Source organism: Zootermopsis nevadensis, unplaced genomic scaffold, assembly GCF_977971745.1.
Source record: "Zootermopsis nevadensis isolate Lab colony 2312 unplaced genomic scaffold, Znev_1.0 Znev_ptg000083l, whole genome shotgun sequence".
Lineage (NCBI taxonomy): Eukaryota > Metazoa > Arthropoda > Insecta > Blattodea > Termopsidae > Zootermopsis > Zootermopsis nevadensis.
The window spans coordinates 924,484-943,868 of NW_028259214.1; the positions used below are offsets into that span (position 1 = coordinate 924,484).

Genomic DNA, 19,385 nt, shown 5'->3' on the forward strand with positions numbered 1-19,385 from the left:
GCTTTCTTAATTAAACTGGGTTTTGAGATGAAGGTTGAGTGATCATCCTTGTGTTTCTGCTGCTTTTATCCTTGGGGAAGAGCTTCCAGAAACCATTGGAGTCTTGTTCTCAAATTAGTGAGCCCCCATAAGCAATTGATCAGGTCAGATCAAGGAGGACTCCTGAACTGTACTTGGCATTGCAACTTTGAAAGCAAATGTTTTTGGTTTACAGATTCTTCTTACAGAGTTAAAAAGTATATCAGATACTAGCCAAGTAAGGCAGTGTTAATTTAATTTGTAGTGTTAATAGCTGAGACTGACTTACTCGGCACCGCCAAGAGTCTGCCTCATGGAGTGATGTAGTTGAATTTGCAGCACACCAGATTAAATTTTAGCGTGAGATAGTAGATGGAATTTCCTTGATACCGGATGCGTGTGTATTTTATTTTGCATTGGACAGTGACATTTTCGTTTCTCTAGACCAGGTTAAAGCTTCTTCTAGAGTTAAGTAAACTACAGTATAAAGTTTTTTACACAACACTAAATATTTTTACGGACGTTACTCGGTCGTAGTCTGTCGTTTGTGCGTGCAGTCCGGGTGTATGGCATTAAACTGGATGGGGGGGGGGGGTTTCCCATATCGCCTTACCCCCTTGTGCCCTAAAATATGACAATGGTAAGAAATGTTTAGATGACCCCCACTGTCGCATCTCTCTGTTGCATTTTGAATTCTTGGTTTTTCAAATGAATATTTTTACTCGCTAAACTTCCAGACATTTTGCGACCTTGTAAGAGAAACTGTCTCGGTGTATTTTAAGGAATTCTTTGTTTTTTTTTTATTTTCGTTTGGACCTGAAGTATGTGTAACCATGGTAACCGACATGTACAAGTGGAGGGGGAAGGAGGAATAGGGAAAAGAGAGATCATATTGTGTACATTGCTTTATCATTTTTATTACTTTACTTCTTTCCTTCTTTCATCTTGTGTTCGGGGGGGAGAGAAATGAAAATTCCTTTGTTAAGGCATAAAGATGGTTTCTATCTTATAGTGCGGCCAGCCACAAATTTTTAACGAGTTTCCTTTTACAAGAGCAGAAATTTCTTTAAACGACATTGGAGGTCATGGCATGGTTAAGCAATTCTTTCAGGTCATTATTCTGCCGAAGAAACTTTGTTTTGTTTATTTGATAAAAGCGGAAAGAAATGCCTTTGGGGAAATGAGCGACTCGTCTCTGTTTATACGTATAGGCTTTTTTTTTTGCTAATGTTCTTACTGTGCGTAATTGTAGAGACAAAACCTAATTATATTGTGAAGACTTTCTAAAGTCATGTATAAATATTTAATTTGTTTTGACAGTGTTTCAGGAAGCCACAAGAATAAAAGAGCAAAGAATTTGTACAAATTTTATAGAGAAAATTATGACCCGAATAAGATAAAACAATTTAATATTTTCATCTGAAGCTTATAATGCAATAAATACTTCTCGGCCATAGAATTAAATCGCAACGAATATGTGCAGTAACTATTTCCTCGTCGTCAACAGTTGTTGCTGTGGTTAACTCTGTGGATTATATTTCGTTTTATAAGCTGATAGTTGATCAGCTGGTCGAGAAATTTCCCTATTTTATAGATAATAGCCCGCTACCTAATTCCTGAGCAAGTTGAATACAGTTGACAATTCTACGTTCTGCTTTTTATCATCTCTTTTAATATTATCCTTTCTTCCTTCAGGATTTCAGACTCAAATGTTGTGTGAATTTCTCTCTTTCGCGTGTTTATCTTAACCGGAGGAGATTTAATTTTCTAGAGACTGGATCCAATGGTCGGCTTCAGTGAACATTTGCACTGACTTTACGGATTGCAAGTAACTGACATGTTTAATTGGCTTAATAACTATAAGTTTAAAAATACTGTGTACAATAAGCCTGTTTGTTAATACTTAATTGATATTACTACTAACAGATGATGCAGGAATAGCGAATTGTCAGATAAGAGTGAAAATGGTGGGTTTTTTATTTACGTATTTCAAACAACATGGCGGTCTGTCAGCCTCGCAAATCGGGTTTGTTTTTGTTTTTATAATGTAACAATTAGTGTAGTGCTTTAGATTCCCGCTTGCGGTCGTTACTCTCGGACGTGTACATAAAAGTCAGAAGGCAATATTTACGATTCAAATTGCAATCCGGCTTTTTGTAAGTGAAGATAAGTTTAACTGTTGCGGCGAAGCTAACTGGAAGTAATTAATAACTCTGTTAAAGTCACTTCTAGAATTCAATTCTCTGATGTTTTTATCTTAGTGATGTACTGTTTTCTTTCGAACAATTAAACTGGACTGCCTTATGCTGAAATCTTACACATTCAGTTAGTAAGTCAGGTCAGTCAACCTGCAAGTTTGGCATTTGGTAACACTTAACATTCCTGGAAAAAATACCTCAATCACAATACCATAGTCTTTGCGTAAGGAGTTTTCAACCCGCGTATGTTTATTTAACAGTGTTTTCTTATATTATATAAAAATATGTACCTGATATCGGGAAGTATGCTTTTTATGTTGTCAGTATTTGATAGTAAATATCGCTGTGATCAATCGTACAGGTTATTGAAGAACTTTAAATCAATAAGTATGACACGTCTTACTGATGAAAACTTGGAGGAATGTGTGTGAATGTTAACAACAGGAATTAAGCCTGATATTGGATTATTACCTACGCAAAAGCAATGTCAGATATATTTCTGATCGCTGGTTGTATTAAAGTTGTCCAGTATTATGTGTATTTAATTTGTCAAGTTAGTCGAAGTTTCAATAAATTTATCACGCAGTATCGAATAAATGTCCATGCGATTCGTTACTTTAATGCGATCCCAGATCTGAGAAAGGCTTGAGAACCCCTGCACTGTGCACTATCCCAGTCTTGCCTCTGATGCCTTTACAATCTGATAGCTGATCGGAAGGAAGGTGACGCTAAATTTTTAAACTGAAGAGAATCATAGCTGATGGGCGATTTATAAGACTATGGCATAAGGAGATTATAAGTTTCGTTTCGATACTGGTTTAGTCAAGTGCTTATTTTGACAGGATTCACTTGTACTTATGTTTGATAAGGTAAGCTGGTGTTATAAATTTCAATGTACTATAACATTCAGGGTTTAGAGTTAATGTCATTAAAACTTATTGGACGCGTGGGCGTAGGACGTGAAAAATATTAAGATACATTAATTCAGATGAGAGGATTGAATTGGACTTTTGATAACATTTTACAGCCAGAATATCAAATTTGGAATATTCATCGCTGTGAGAACCTCAGATCTGGTATCAAAAATTACTTGTTAGTTTATGTTTCCTAGGGAGGGGTAGGTCTTTTGAACTTAAGAATACGTAAACTAGACCATTCAAGTGCCGAGCTAGAAATCAAGCCCGCACGTTGTGACAAAGAATATGAGAATGTACTGCTTAGTAAGGGCTGTCGAATACCTCGTGGGGCGGTGATACGTAAGTGTGGAGTAATATGGAGTGATGATTAACAGGGAACAGCCGGTAAAACTTCGGAAAATAGCTTCTCTGATCACAGATCTCACTTGAAGGCACCTGGGAACGAAGGTACAAGTGCCGTCCTCCATTTCTGTTTTAACGAAACTCAGCCGGCCTACTTGTAAGAGGCGACTTCTGCCAATGACATTAGCTCTTCTTGCAATCGATTTAATGTTCTTTTTCGTGGCCTATGTTTTCTTGTTCGAACGTTTTGTCGACCATACATTCCTGACGTAGTTTGGCCTTCTTCTTACTTGCATTTGTATTGAATCCTTTCCCTTTTATCCTACTCCGTTTCGTCAGCCGAATTCCACCCCGCTTAAGTGCAGTGACGAGTCAAATTGATGTTTGCACTTCGAATGGCTGAGTGGATGTCTTCTCTCTATGAGTTCAATAAAATCAAATGTAGAAAACATAGACTTAATTATTATAAATCGGAAGTTTTGATTGGTAGATTAGTTGTTGCTGAACACCTGCTGTCAAGGGATTCTAAACCTTGTGGCATAATATTTATAAATGCATGTATTGTAACCGTTTCTATGGTAATGTATTTAACGAGAATAGTTCCATGTGTGACCTAAAATTTTTATCCCTACATTTTATTTGGATGACAGAGGAAATCACAAAACGTTTGTCACCGTGAACTAAAAAAAAACCCTGTCGACTACGAGTTACTGGTAATCTCTGCACCGCAGACTGAAATATCTCCAATTGAAATACATTAATTATAATGTAAAATATGCACTTACCACTGCTTATTATAGGTCCACAAAGAATCATATCAACGCATAAATCTCATTTTGCGTCTGCTTGAAAAAAATAGTCTCAAATTAATTCAGAAGTTTAAAAATTACTTCTTACAGGTTTACTGCGTCTGTTTAGAAATTGGTTAAACATTTTTTTTCATTTGTAAATACTTCACAGCTGTCAAAATGGCTAATATAATCGGATGTGACCTATGTCTCACTGCCGTGGAAGTAAGCCATAGGGTTAAAGACACCGTTTTCCCCACATGGACCATATTGCGTCAAATGAGTTGGGGATGTGGTTATGAATCTTGGGTAGGGAAATATCTAGAATGATGCCGTCTCACATTTCGCATGGAGAAACTAAGTACATTCACGAAGATCTCTCAGAGCACAGTAGGTAAAGTCGCCGAGATTGTAAACGGTTAGCTCGCGAACACAATTCTGTAATAGTACCGCGTATCCACGAGTCCCGGGTCTGGTTGACAAGTTACGTTCAACGCGTGCACTTTGAAATCAGTGAAACATTATCATGTTTTAATGAAAGTGCTGTCCATTCCCTGTTAGCTATACAAATCATCTGTTTCCAACATTCAGTCATAGCTGGAATTAATGACTGATTCAACACACATGCTGTTTACGGATGAAAGCGTTTACAACTCAAAATTTAACGACATGAATCTGTAAAAAGCAGAACCATTCTTTTATCTTTGTATCTACTATCATGTACACCCACCTCTCTTAAATTGACCATATAGAACATTTTGCGTTTCAAAGAGAAACTACAAAAATTTGTTTGATTGGCTGTTTTTTAAAACACAGTTTTAATTTTAAAATCTGTGCCATTCTCTGAGTCGTGAAAACAAACGTCTATCATGATAAATCGACTACGAGCACAGATTCATTCTGTTTAACATTTATAAAATTCCCACGTCTACGATACCGACGTTTCGGGGACTAAAGCATGGGACCACAAGTTTCTAGATAATTGTTACCATTTTGACACGCGGAATACCAAAAATAGGTACGTACTACAGTGAAAAAGTCTGTTTTTACCACTTAAATAATATTAATTACTGAAAATCCTCAGAACGGAGTTTATATACACAGACGAGAACATTGCTCAGGTGGAGAATAGTTAAATAATTTTGAATTTTGTTTCACATGATCATGAATGGTGTGAACAGAGGTACGGTTGTGGCCCATTTTAAAACACTATCCCAACGTTTTCCAGGAAAGGATTTTTAAACCGTAAATTTAGTTACGTATGAATAAGACAATATTTATTCCATATCCCAGCCGATGTTGAAATCCGTTATCTCCAAAATACATCTTTCCATGTCTTGGTGCTTATATCGCAGAATTGTTCCCGTGATGCGGCATTAAACTTCCTTAAGAGACTCCGTCATATAGTGGCTTACCAAAAATAAACTGACTTAAAACCAGTGGTCTTTACTTTTGATATTCTCTTGCGAGAAATGAAGGCTTGTGGTTAGGAAAGCCGACGCAAGATGATTTCATAGAAGATTCACCAGTTCTGGGCTTTAATTCAAATTACCATGTGCTTCCCCCTTCTGTCACAAAGGGTATAAGAAGATAAGCCAAGCGAAATGAAAGGTGAGTTAAACCTGTAGAAGCGTTTGACGGCTCCAGACAACAAAGCTTGTTATACAAACGTATCGACATCATTACAAGCGAATGCACGTCTTGTCATTGTTTAGACAGTGGCACACGTTGTCGTAATACATGTCAGAACGGTCAAGGAAATTTAATATTGCGCGTGGAATCAGTCTAATTCAGTTCACATTGTGTAGTAAATAGTGTCGTTTGAGACAGAAGTATATATCAAAGGCGCACACATCAGTGAGCGACGGACGACTTGGCCTCTGGACGGAACACGTAAATTTCCCTGGAACTTTGGTTGTTGTTGTTTTTTTCAGCCAGCGAAACAATACCTGTGATGCAAGTGACCCGGTGGGCAAATTATCATTTACGCATGCTTAACCGCTGGACCCCCTGAGTGGTTACACCATGGTCTTTAGTTATTATTATTATTTAGTGTTCTGTCTGACGACAGGTCCGTATGAACAGGATCCTTCCATCCTTTTCTCGGACTGGGACCTGTTCATATACGTTCTTGGCAGATGATCCAGAAGTGGTTTGCCATTGCCTTCTTCTGTGTGTGAATGGAGTAATTGTTGGGATGCCACGGAGAAACCGGGGAAGCCCCCGGAGGAAATCTCCGTGTTGCCTAGACCACGGCCTTGCCCAACACAAGTTATAAATTCGGGCACCGCCGGGAATCGAACCCTGAGACCCCAGGATTACAAGGCCAGCGTTCTAACCGCTAGACCACCTCATCTTATTATTTATTTAGTGTTCTGTCTGACGACAGGTCCATATGAACAGGATCCTTCCATCCTTTTCTCGGACTGGGACCTGTTCATATACGTTCTTGGCAGATGATCCAGAAGTGGTTTGCCATTGCCTTCTTCTGTGTGTGAATGGAGTAATTGTTGGGATGCCACGGAGGAAAACTCCGTGTTGCCTAGACCACGGCCTTGCCCAACACAAGTTATAAATTCGGGCACCGCCGGGAATCGAACCCGAGACCCCAGGATTACAAGGCCAGCGTTCTAACCGCTAGACCACCGTACAAAGATATTTCTCGCATTTGTTTGTTGCTTTCCGCTGCTCATCTGTTCGTCACTGGTATTTACTTAAACCTTTTATGGTCAATATACCCTAGTCCACACGGGCGTTACAGCCTAGAAGACCAACTTCGAAAAGTCGATAGCGTAGTAGGTATATTTAACTAATTATTTTTATTAAATCCCGATTTTAAACACGTGAGTGTGCGTTCTAAAACCTAGCTCGTATATTATTGCCGCTGGTTGGAGCATGCAAAGTAACAGCTAGCATTTACAATCAACACGCAACGTTATCTTGTAAGGACCTCGTTAAAACTGTCTCGGAAATACATTAAATTCCTAACGCACACGTTAATGTTTGAACTAATGGAAGTGCGTTGCTTGGTTTTACAGTAGTGAATTTTATGTAGCGAAGAGACCTCTCTTAAACTGGGCATCCGTTTAACCTGCTGTGGACGAAGTATGGCTACCAATAATTAGGGTTTGGTAATATTAAATCCGCATTTTCGTGTTATGACTTCTTTGCAGAACGTGTGGAAAGTGTTTGGCGTAAGGAAGTCGTGTCTGCCTGAATTGTTTCATATCTTAAATTATTTAATTTAATTCACTCATAATATATTTGTGTCCGTATTCATCTGTGTACTCCGTACATTATATGAATCTCATATTAAACGTTGTCAGCTTTACCAAAACGAATCTTTTTTTTTTTAGAAAAAAATTGTCATTGGAATCTCGTTTTATTAGAAATATTTTAATGTCTTGTGTACGTACTTAGTAATTCATAGACCAGAGGTAGAAACCTTTGACGGACTTCGGCGAGGGTGGAGTCCCAGGAATATATTGGTTTTATTCCTAAATTCATGTGTAAATTCACCATATGGCACTACATGACTTTTTATCTGAATTTCTGTAATGAGGATAACGTTAGCGTTTGAATAAAGTGTCAGAATTATAAAGTGCGCGTTAAAAGAATGGTAGATTTTATGTACGTATCCTGTATGTCGCTATTTGCAACATCAGCTTACAATTGATACGAATTCGTAACAAGGAACTATACGTACTTTTTGCGTAAAACGATTTGGAAACCTTCCTGGTGGAAAAACAAAACACTGGGACACTACCGCTCTTAACGGAAGAGTTTTGAATTACGAGTAATGGCCAATAATTAATTGCAAAAGGAAAAAGAAGATAGGGGTCACTTCCCGCCTTCTGCCATTATAAATGTTCCAAGTGACAAACGATGAGTTCTAAAATTTAATTTGCGGTAAATACGTGTATTATCTGATCCCTTTTCGCACGTTTTAATCTCTCCCCTTTCCGCTCGCGTTTGCAACAGTCCTTCCGTCTCTGTCTAGATGGAAAGTGGTTTCGTGCAGCGTCCAGGCATTAATTAAAATCTCGCCAGTTACCGCTGAATGCCGTGCTGTAAGGATGACCAGGTGAGTTGCAGAATTGGCGGTGTCTTAAAACTTTCATAAAGTCTGAAAGAACTTCTGATTCCCATGTACTGTCTATGTGCTTTCGTCGGTATATACTTGCATACTCCATGGCGCCTAGTTCTTCCTGAGAAGCCAGCAGTCGCTCAGCCACTCAACGAATTTCAAAATTTTTATGAAATCCAAAGGTTAGTTACTATGTTCACAAGAGACAGCCACTGTTTAGTGTCCTGAGGCGGTTGAACCTAGTTCTTAACGCATCTTTCTCTCAGATCCATTTTAATATTATACTCCCACCTAACCGACGGTGGTCTAGCGGTCAGAATGCTGGCCTTGTAATCCTGGGGTCTCGGGTTCGATTCCCGGCGGTGCCCGGATTTATAACTTGTGTTGGGCAAGGCCGTGGTCTAGGCAACACGGAGTTTTCCTCCGTGGCATCCCAACAATTACTCCATTCACACACAGAAGAAGGCAATGGCAAACCACTTCTGGATCATCTGCCAAGAACGTATATGAACAGGTCCCAGTCCGAGAAAAGGATGGAAGGATCTTGTTCATATGGACCTGTCGTCAGACAGAACACTACAAATAAAAAATAAAAAAACTCCCACCTAGTCTAGATCTTCTAGTGGTATTTTTCCTTCTGGTTTTCCCACCAAATCCCTGTATGCATTCGTCTTCTCTCCCTTGCGGGCAGCCACCCATCTCATCTTTCTTGAATTAATCAGTCTAATTATATTTGACAAGGAGTAAAACTTATGAATCTTCTCATTATGCAAATTTCTCAGCCGCATAATATTTCATTCCTTTTGGGTCAAAATATTCTCTTCAGCACCCGGTTCTCAAACACCCTCACTCTTTTGTCTATGTGTTGACGCTAATAATACATATAATGGGCAATATTGTGAGTGTACAAGACCATGTTTGCCGTAGTCTAAGCTACCGCTGTAATGGGAGTCTCTTTTGGGTAGCTTTTTACACATTTAGAATTGGTTACGTTTATTTACGTTATGTTACACTACGTGGAGCTATGAACTATACGCAACGCCTTGTGGAAACTGCCTTACGTTGCCCGTAGCTCGAGGAACTGCTGTTCTATACGTCTTTAACACCGAGGCAACGGAGTTCGATGGATCTAGACAGAGTGTCGTGAGTTTGTGAGTATCTTCTGCTGCGTCTTGTATACAAATTTGGTTCAAAATACTAATTTGAGATAGTAGACACGTGAAAGTAACATGTTTATGTGTTCTGTGTATGAAATACGTAAAGGAAAACAAATTTTGAATACGTGGGGGCTTCCCGTCAGTCCGTCCGTTTCTTTAGCTTGAATAACTCCTTTGTCCCGTTCTCCTCACTTAGTTTAAAGTTACGGTCTTGAAGGCGAAATATGTATTATGTCTTTTCTGGAGGACAGTGTTAGTGGGTTAGGATATTTAATCCTCAAACCAGACGCAGATACAAAATGGTCCGAATACTGCGTACTTGTGATGCTTTGAATTATTTATCAGCGTATACAGTAGCATAATCAGCTCTCAGTTCCAAGAACGTAACATTATAAACTGAAACATAGTATCGATTATCGAATCCCGGTGTTCGATGTTATTAAGCGTTCTTTGTGCAAGGTAAAAAATTGGAATGCCTGTCCGTCTGGAATGACGTTAACAAAAGCGGTTTCGTAAAAGTCATTGTGAGAATTTAAAACGAAACTTTGATGGCATGTCCACGTGTCATTTTATTAGAGCGGTATTCTTAAAGTGTGAATGGTAGTACCTTGTGTAAGGTTTGAAGTTTTCACTGCAACTAGTATGAACATGGTTACGAAGATGGCTGTCTTCTGGGTTGCAGAGACATGTAGTCTGGTAGAAGTTTACCAACGTTTCATAAGTCCTTGCTGCTTCCATCATCAGGGCGAGGCAGGAAGGACCTCTGAAACATACATTTTACATCCTACATGAATATGGCTGTTTTCTGGTATGTACACTCTGTACTCTGGTAGATACTGACCGACGTTTCAGAGAAGCTTACTGTCTCTGTGATAAGGAGTGATAAGAATTGAGTGCAACCTCAAGGAAAGACACCACCTTGGAAAATGAGGATAATATTACAATTAATCTTAAAGAATAAAGTGTGAGAATCTGGAATAGATTCAATTGGCAAAGAATGCAATACTGTGGTGAGGTCTTGTTAACATGATAATGAAGCTACCGGCTTCGTAAAAGACGCTAAAGTTCTTGTCTAGCTAAGCAACTGTCATCATCTCGATGACTGTGGTGCTTAGAGTCAGTATGTTTGAAGACACGTGTAGTGATCTCGAAATTTGGAGATTGATCGGATTCAAATAAAGCCGCGACTTGAAGGGTGTTAGTATCCCGAATTGACTGCACCCGGTTTGTCTGCGTGACAAAGGTTCATATAACGACACGTATTCAGCAGTACTCATTTTACAGCGTCGAATGGCAGGATATGAATGGGCGATGAGTTAGAGGCTATTATCCGGACAGCTTGTAACCTCAGCTGAAGCTGGTTATCTCTTGAATGCAAGTCAGACACGATATCGCTGAACTAACCTTCTCGAGCTTACGTGTTACATTTCAGAGTATATGATAAGGATATGCATAATTTGTACACATTTATATTATATATTGCTGGCGTCTCTAGGAGGAACAATGCATGACGTCAGATTAAGTGTTGCTTGAAAGCAGTTCGGGAAGTGGTTTATGTGTTAGCTGTAAAAACAGATACAAAACTGAATTGAATACACGAAAATGCAGTGTGATCGAGATCAGTTTTGCTGTTATTCTAGTGTGAATTGCATTCTGTTGCTTTTGTAGTTCAGTTCAGTTGTGTAAATAGAAAAAGTGCAATACAAAAATTGGAATATTAATTATTGTTAATAAACTTGAATCTACTCTTAGTAAGTGGATAAGGTGATCTGTAAAGCAGGCTACTTTTTAATAAAGAATATCAACTGTTGAGTTTTTTTGAAGGGGGGAACGAAAGTCCTCATCTACCGTTCATAGGCCGATATTATACTGTAGATTTATTTTGATTGATGGAAAAATATTAATAATTTTTACATTGAACTTATATATGAATCTGTTTCATCAAACATAAAATATATTTAGAATATAACTGGGCCGTGATGCTGAACGGAATATTTCATTTGTAAAATTGAAATCTTATTGAAGTAGGGAGTAGAACCGTGTTCGCGTTTGAAGTCTGTTCGTCTCTTCAAATTTTTTTCCGCTTGAATACTCATCTTAATCTGTTTTAAATCGATTCAACTGCAGTTCTTAAGCGGAAAAGTGAATTCTGTTAATCGCCGAGATGTTGAGCATTACACATAACTGACAAGCATACAATTTTCCTTGTCTAAATACCTTAATTTTTACGTTATACAGCATGTATAAACGTATCCATTCGTAATGTAATTTATACATAAAATTTTCTAAAGACATTTCTCCGTGTGGTGTCCATCCAAATTTTAAAATTCGTTAAATTTACTTACCAGAGTTTATGTCGCAAGATTAGTTATCTTAGAAGCTTTAGCATTCTGCATATAAAGATATTGTTACATGGTATGTGGTCCCTGAGACACTGTATAACGGTTCATGTAGTTTATGGCGGTTGCCTACTTTGTACTTTGGAAGGGGTATCGTGGGAACAACGGATCGAATTTGGAAACCGGATATGGTATCAAGAGGCGTCCTTTGTTGAATATAGTAGACAGACATGAGCTCTTCACCTTGATAACTGTTCACAATACCTTATCACGCTTACCACGCTCGTGCAGACACAGTCCACTCTCAAAACGTGGAAGGTACGAGCAGTTTTCCACAGGTGTCCAGATTTGAATTTTCCAGTTGCCAAGAATGGAATGGAATAACAGTATCAGAATTGATCTATGTTTTACTGGGTTTTGAGCATGTGGATTTCGTTCAAATGCCTCAGTATCGTGTCCCGTGACATGATTTGTTATCGGTGTTAAAAATTGCTCTTCTGATTGGTTGGTTAGATACTCCGTTGGTCACTTGATTAACTTTTATGGTGCACACTTCTACTGTCACGTTACCTGTAACTGATTGAAGAGAATGGCTCGATAGTGTTACTGGATGATCTAAGTTCGATTCCAGACCAGTCCTCTGTTGCTTCATATTCGGGAATTCCAGATTTCATATCTCGGCCCAGGAAATTTTTATCTTGTCTAAGAATTTTTCGTGGTTTTTTCTTAGCCCCTCAAGGCAAGTGTTAGAATGTTACCTTAAACTGTGCCGTGATCGTTTCCCTCCATATTCTGTCCAGTTAAATGCTCATAAATCATTATATCATTCGTTACTGTATAGATTGAGTTTAGTTTCGTTAAATAAACTAACCATTTATGAACTGCGTGTTATATATAGTAAGGAGTAGGTGTACGTCGCTTTTAATTCACTTGTTATGTTCATCGTATGTTATGTTACTCCACGTAAGGTAGACACTTAAGTAGGTCTTTAGATAGTTCAGCAACTATTTAGATTCTAAGCAGAGTGTTGTGGATAATTACACTTAAATTGCTCTTAAATGCCTGTTCATGTTAACTACAAATTATTGCTGAAGTACAGTTTGTCTGAAAAGAGGTCTGTTTTCTCTATCTCGGTGATTACTCTGCAAACGTGAGCATTTGTATGGACAACGGTAGGTTGCAGAATTGTCATTTTATTCCCCTACTGAGCGGCGGTCGACATGCAAGGACATTCCAGCTGTTGAGAGAACATGTGACTGTAATGGTCACTATCCACGGTTCTGTGATTTTAAATCAAATGAAATGGTTACTTGGTAACGAGAAAATGTTGATTTTTAAGGCCACTGTTAGCCGTAAAGAGTCGCTTAGTACTGTTACAACGCAGAACTTCGTCATTAGGGAGGGTTTGTGCCTCAGTTGCGGTAGAGAATTCTTCTGTATCAATGAAACAGTAGACCTGATGAAAAAGGTTCGGCTGAGTCAGCTTCCCTCTTTGGTCGCTTTGTCCCTCGATAAAGTTCTGCTGGTTTCCATTGGATGAAAGGTTGTGTGACATAGAGAGGGCCGATCAAGAAGTGATAATTTATTATAAAAGTCTATGCGTCTAATGGCAATTAAAGTAATGTGTCCTAACCGGAGCTGTAGTAATTCTGTTTACCGAGTTATCCTGAATGATTTTAATCTGAAATCTTCTATAATATGTTTGTATCTACCCGACAAACTCTCGGAGAAAATTATTATAACAAGATGACCATTAAATCCTTTGACATTGTGGCAACGTTAAGACACTGGGTACGAAAGCAAAGTTACAATCACGAAAAAAGTGAAATCGGACTTAAATTGAGGGAGTACGTTTTAAAATACAGTCTCTTGTATGTTAAAACATACGAAAATATAATAATACCTGTCGTTTTGTATGTTTGTGAAGCTTAGGCACTTCCGTTAAGAGAAGAAAAGATGTTGAAGGCATTTGAAAACAGAGTGCGGAGGACAATAAGGGACGTAGTACAGGTGAAGTGGTGGGATACTGTGAGGAGCTTTATAATTTGTGTTCTTAACCAGATATTAAGATATAAGATTGATGAAGAATATAACGCCCGTGAGGGATATAGGAATTGCGTACAAACGTATGATTGTGAAATCTGACGCGATGAGACAGCAGGGAATACATACACTTGACTGGGATCATAATATTAAAATGGGTGTTTTGGAATGTAGGTTAGGAAGGTACGTTGGATTCGTCTGGATCAAGATAGATACGGATGACGGGCTGTAGTTAACACGATAAGAACTCTTTGTTCTGTGAGAGGCGGAAAACTTGAGAGAGAATGATAAATATGTACAATTTTTAGGTGGACGGTACCGGATTAGAAAGTAAACAACATTGGCAGGCGAGTGAGTGATTGAGATGATAGCTGAAGTACGTCCTCCGAGTCTGCGTTGAAGTTAGCCCAGTCGCACAAAGGCAAACCAGGCACAGATTATTGAAAGTATAATTATAGGCTGCGGTCTGTTCAATACCTTGCAAGTGTTCATTACAGGATGGTTTTATTTAACTGATTGTGTAATTAAAATCTGATCCTTCCTATTCCCTGTCATCTTCACAAATTAAATAGAAATCCCTGTAATGGGCGCGAGGTGAACTGCGTACTAATTACATTTACTTCGATTTCGCAGACTCGTTACGCAAAGCAGAGCAGAGCGATACGATGTTCAAGGTAAGGTAATGGTTACAACGCGTGACGGTCTGTTGCACAGGATTGAATTCGAAACAGAATTTGTTTAGCAGGGAAGAAGGCAGTGTAATAAACCGAATGATTATCTAACAGACATCCTGAGATTTAATGTTCTCGAGGTGATGAAAATTATTATATTCTTCTTGCTTGTGACGCCCTGTAGACTTGTAGTCAAATGCCGACGTTTCTGACAAAAAAAATATTGTTTCCATCTTCATCCTTTAAGATGGAGACTTTATGTTTCTCCAAAACGTCGGCGTCTACCGACAATTCTACACGGCGCTGAAACCCAGAATAAATTCGTGGCCATGACGACCCGAAATCTCACAAGGGATCAGTTGATTATAACTTAGGTCTGTGCAACATGCAACGCGAAGCGACGTTTCCTATTCCGGATTCAGTTGCACAAATATCCGTGACAGGAACACTGCATCTCTGCTCAGTGAATCAATAAGCCGGGTTGGTTGTGCATCTCTGCATCCCGCTGTCTCGGTGCAGTGCGTTAGGTCCGCGTTGAAACTTCAACTCGAAGCCCCAAGTGCAGAGAGGGCAGTGCACCACACAGACACGTGGGGGTGGTGCAGCTGTGATTGTGTTTGTTAATTGGATCAAATTTGACTCAACTGTACTGGCTATTGGCCCTGATGATAGAGGCAGTAAGTGCATGCGAAACATCAGTCAGTCTAGAACAGTGGTATTCAACCTTTTTTTTCGCGTACCCCCAGATATAATTTCTCTTCAACTTTGTTGGTGTATAATTCAAGTTATGCATAGTATATAATCTACATCTAAAATAAATTAAATAAATTACATTACTGATTATTCAGTGTTTATCATAAAATAATATATTTTTTTTAAATTTCACGTACCCCCTAAGATGTCTTCGCGTACCTCCGGGGGTACGCGGACCCAAGGTTGAATACCACTGCTCTAGAAAACTACACATCTCAGAAGACCCATCTTCATCCTTAAATTTTACTTAATTAAAATTTTTATAAGTGCGTTTCCACTAACATTTGACATGGTCGTTATATCGCCATGAATCGGTTTTTCAGTATTGTCCGCGTCAGTTTACTCGGCGTCTGCGCGCCATAATTATGATTTTGGTTCGGCTCATTACGGCTGGTCATGCAATTTACCTATAATGTATTTTATGTTGATATTACAGTAAGGAAGAGGAACAGGGTTTAAGATGCGAAATAAATCATTCCTTATTGAATAGAAGCTGGAATTTTGTGTTAATATATTGGTAAATAATGTTGGGTGTAAGTAAGTGTACAGAAGACATGCATGTTTGTATTTTTTACACCTAATCAATTTAAAATAAAGAACACGAGAATAAATAAATTTACAGTTTAAAGGAGAAAGAAATAAAGCTTTAAAACAAAGAATTGAAGTTCAAATATTTGGTTATTGGCAGTCCTGACAACACACGAATAGCGTGATATGTTTTCTTGTTAGCGAAAACTTGTGTCTTGTATTTAAAAACGGATATCTGTATTTTCTGATATTTTCATACACGCTTTCGTTAGTTAAAAATTCTCAACAGTAAGGTAGTTTACTTTGTTAAAGTGAATCATTTTTCATTTTTTGTAATACTAAGTTTATAAATGCTGCAGTCTGAACGGATAGATGAAATAGAAAGACAAACAAAGAGGAAAGAAGAAGAATCAAACAAAAAATTAGAAAGAATGAAAGAAAAAGGTAAGCTCGTCTTACAACCCTGTAAGTCATTTTTCCAATATCAGAAACTTCGGGTTCTCAGATCTCATATTCGTAATACGCTCTTCAGGTATCGGTAATGTTAATTCATAATTTTCAATATAATTCACAATTTAGCTCGTGGTTTGAAGTGTTGGACTTTTAATCGAATCAGGATTTTTATTGCGTTTAGTTTTAAACAGCTTTTTGTTGTTGGTGGTGTGATGATAGTGTTTTTAGTAGTATTATTCAAATTTCTACAAGAACGTATTACATAAATACACTAGGATTTGATGCACGTAAAATATTCCAGACATAACGTCAGGCTATGTGGTGTCGTAATATTCTTGACATTTTAACACAATCATTTACGCCTATAACTTTTACATAGGTCTGTGTATGTGACGTATGCCACACCGAATTTCACACCCCTAGTTACAGTGGTTCGTTTGTTTTCGCCGTCAAAAACTTAAACTTACAAACCAAAGACGAAGGAGGGAAGTTTTGGAATGAGATAATAAGGAGTGGAACAAATTACTCGTAAATAAAATCCAACCTTTAAGGAATAGTTGGATAATGTGTAGTTTAAACAAATTTATTTTATAAGACTTGAGGTTCTCACAGCGGTGAGTATGAAGATTTCCGTCTTCTGGGTTGTTGCGCTGTGTAGTCTGGTGGATGTTAACCAACGTTTCGGAGGTCACACTGCCTCCGTCATCAGGGCGATTAAAAATATGAACATTTCCGTCTTCTGGGTTGTTGCGCTGTGTAGTCTGGTGGATGTTAACCAACGTTTCGGAGGTCATACTGCCTCCGTCATCAGGGCGATTAAAAATATGAAGATTTCTGTCTTCTTGGTTGTTGCGCTGTGTAGTCTGGTCGATGTTTACCAACGTTTCGGAGGTCATACTGCCTCCGTCATCACGGCGATTAAAAATATGAAGATTTCTGTCTTCTGGGTTGTTGCGCTGTGTAGTCTGGTCGATGTTTACCAACGTTTCGGAGGTCATACTGCCTCCGTCATCAGGGCGATTAAAAATATGAAGATTTCCGTCTTCTGGGTTGTTGCGCTGTGTAGTCTGGTCGATGTTTACCAACGTTTCGGAGGTCATACTGCCTCCGTCATCAGGGCGATTAAAAATATGAAGATTTCCGTCTTCTGGGTTGTTGCGCTGTGTAGTCTGGTCGATGTTTACCAACGTTTCTGAGGTCATACTGCCTCCGTCATCAGGGCGATGAGTATGAAGATTTCTGTCTTCTTGGTTGTTGCGCTGTGTAGTCTGGTCGATGTTTACCAACGTTTCGGAGGTCATACTGCCTCCGTCATCAGGGCGATGAGTATGAAGATTTCTGTCTTCTGGGTTGTTGCGCTGTGTAGTCTGGTCGATGTTTACCAACGTTTCAGAGGTCATACTGCCTCCGTCATCAGGGCGATTAAAAATATGAAGATTTCCGTCTTCTGGGTTGTTGCGCTGTGTAGTCTGGTCGATGTTTACCAACGTTTCGGAGGTCATACTGCCTCCGTCATCAGGGCGATTAAAAATATGAACATTTCCGTCTTCTGGGTTGTTGCGCTGTGTAGTCTGGTCGATGTTTACCAACGTTTCTGAGGTCATACTGCCTCCGTCATCAGGGCGATGAGTATGAAGATTTCTGTCTTCTTGGTTGTTGCGCTGTGTAGTCTGGTCGATGTTTACCAACGTTTCGGAGGTCATACTGCCTCCGTCATCAGGGCGATGAGTATGAAGATTTCTGTCTTCTGGGTTGTTGCGCTGTGTAGTCTGGTCGATGTTTACCAACGTTTCAGAGGTCATACTGCCTCCGTCATCAGGGTGATGAATATTCATCGACCAGACTACACAGCGCAACAACCCAGAAGACGGAAATCTTCAAATTTATTTTAACGTAACATGATCTGTACAGTCATTAAATAATATTTATTATTATTCTAGTCCTGAAGGTACGCGAAAAGTTTACATGTTTACGCACCAGGTTTATAACCGTTTGAATTAATTACAAATTAATTCAACCGCGTGAACATATCCATTGTTCCTTCAGTTTCTGGAATGTTCCCCGTGCGCCTTCATTGCATTTTTAACGTTATTCTCTTTGGTTTCTTGAGCATTATTTTTTATTTTGTTTATTATCTTTCTCTCAATCGTAATGCCTTTCATCCTGTCCGGAAATTGAGCGGCAAGCAAGCAACAGAAATGATCCTGCTGACGTCACAAACCTTCCGTACGGTGATCCTGAAAAAGGGATTTTCTCTGCTCCGATTTTGAATGTATCTTTAACGAACAGGTACACCACGTTTCTGTGTACGAGATTCTTTAAAGAAGGCTCACCGAAAGTCAAAGTAGAGAAGTAAAATAGCTGAGATTGTGATGAAAGTTCTTGAGGAGTATCTGAGTGGAAGACGCAGTGAGATCCTTAAGGACATTTCCGTTATCCACTGAAATATTAAGTTCCGAAACCATCTTCGTGGGGAAAAGTTGTTTGTTATTGAGAAACTTATAGTCTCTCAACTAGTTCAGACATTTCTACTCCTTTTATTGAAAGCAAAAGTTTATTAATCTTTTTCAAATAATCCCTCCATTGGCCAGGATCCTGAATTGCTTAAGTCCGGTCCTTATAATTACACATTTCTTTACGGTATATTTTAGTATTATCCTTCCATTTGTGGTATACACTCCTGCTTCATCTTCGGAAGGTCCGGGTTCTAATCTCGGCCCGGAGACCGGCTATCCTGAAGAGGGCTTTTAGTCGTTTTCCTCAGTACTTCCAGTTAAATGCCGGGATCCACATCCTTTTAAATTTATTGTTATTCTCTTTTTCGACGCAATACAGTCTGAGCTATTGATAAAGCATCGTTAAATAAACCGCAAATAAATATTTAAATAGTCTTCCATTTGTACATGTCTACCAAGGTATCTCTTTCCTTCAGCTTTCAGGATGTAATGTTTTATGTATGTCTTACATTTTCCGTTTATCGTACGTGTTCTGCTTACAATTATATTATTTATTTATTTATTTCCTATGTCAATCCATATTCATTTCAAGATAATAATTAAACATTAATTCCACAGATAAATAAAACGTCTGA

The 19,385-nt window shown here is 38.7% G+C and overlaps 1 protein-coding gene and 2 long non-coding RNA genes across 10 annotated transcripts in view; 1 reads left to right on the top strand and 2 right to left on the bottom strand.

Moving 5' to 3' along the window:
- Window positions 1-19,385, bottom strand: part of LOC147870927 (uncharacterized) — a 474,306-nt gene that overhangs the window by 188,106 nt on the left and 266,815 nt on the right. The gene's annotated exons all lie outside the window — the stretch shown is intronic.
- Window positions 1-19,385, top strand: part of LOC147870929 (paired box protein Pax-2-like) — a 318,072-nt gene that overhangs the window by 158,722 nt on the left and 139,965 nt on the right. For all 7 annotated transcript variants that reach the window (XM_087341655.1, XM_087341652.1, XM_087341656.1 and 4 more), the window contains one exon: window positions 14,523-14,563. In XM_087341655.1, the coding sequence (XP_087197781.1) occupies window positions 14,523-14,563 (41 nt within the window). The remainder of the gene's footprint in view (window positions 1-14,522; window positions 14,564-19,385) is intronic.
- LOC147870930 (uncharacterized) overlaps window positions 1-19,385 on the bottom strand; it is a 213,082-nt gene that overhangs the window by 49,225 nt on the left and 144,472 nt on the right. For both annotated transcript variants that reach the window (XR_015533030.1, XR_015533031.1), the window contains exon 2: window positions 10,115-10,270. This is a non-coding gene — a long non-coding RNA (uncharacterized LOC147870930). The remainder of the gene's footprint in view (window positions 1-10,114; window positions 10,271-19,385) is intronic.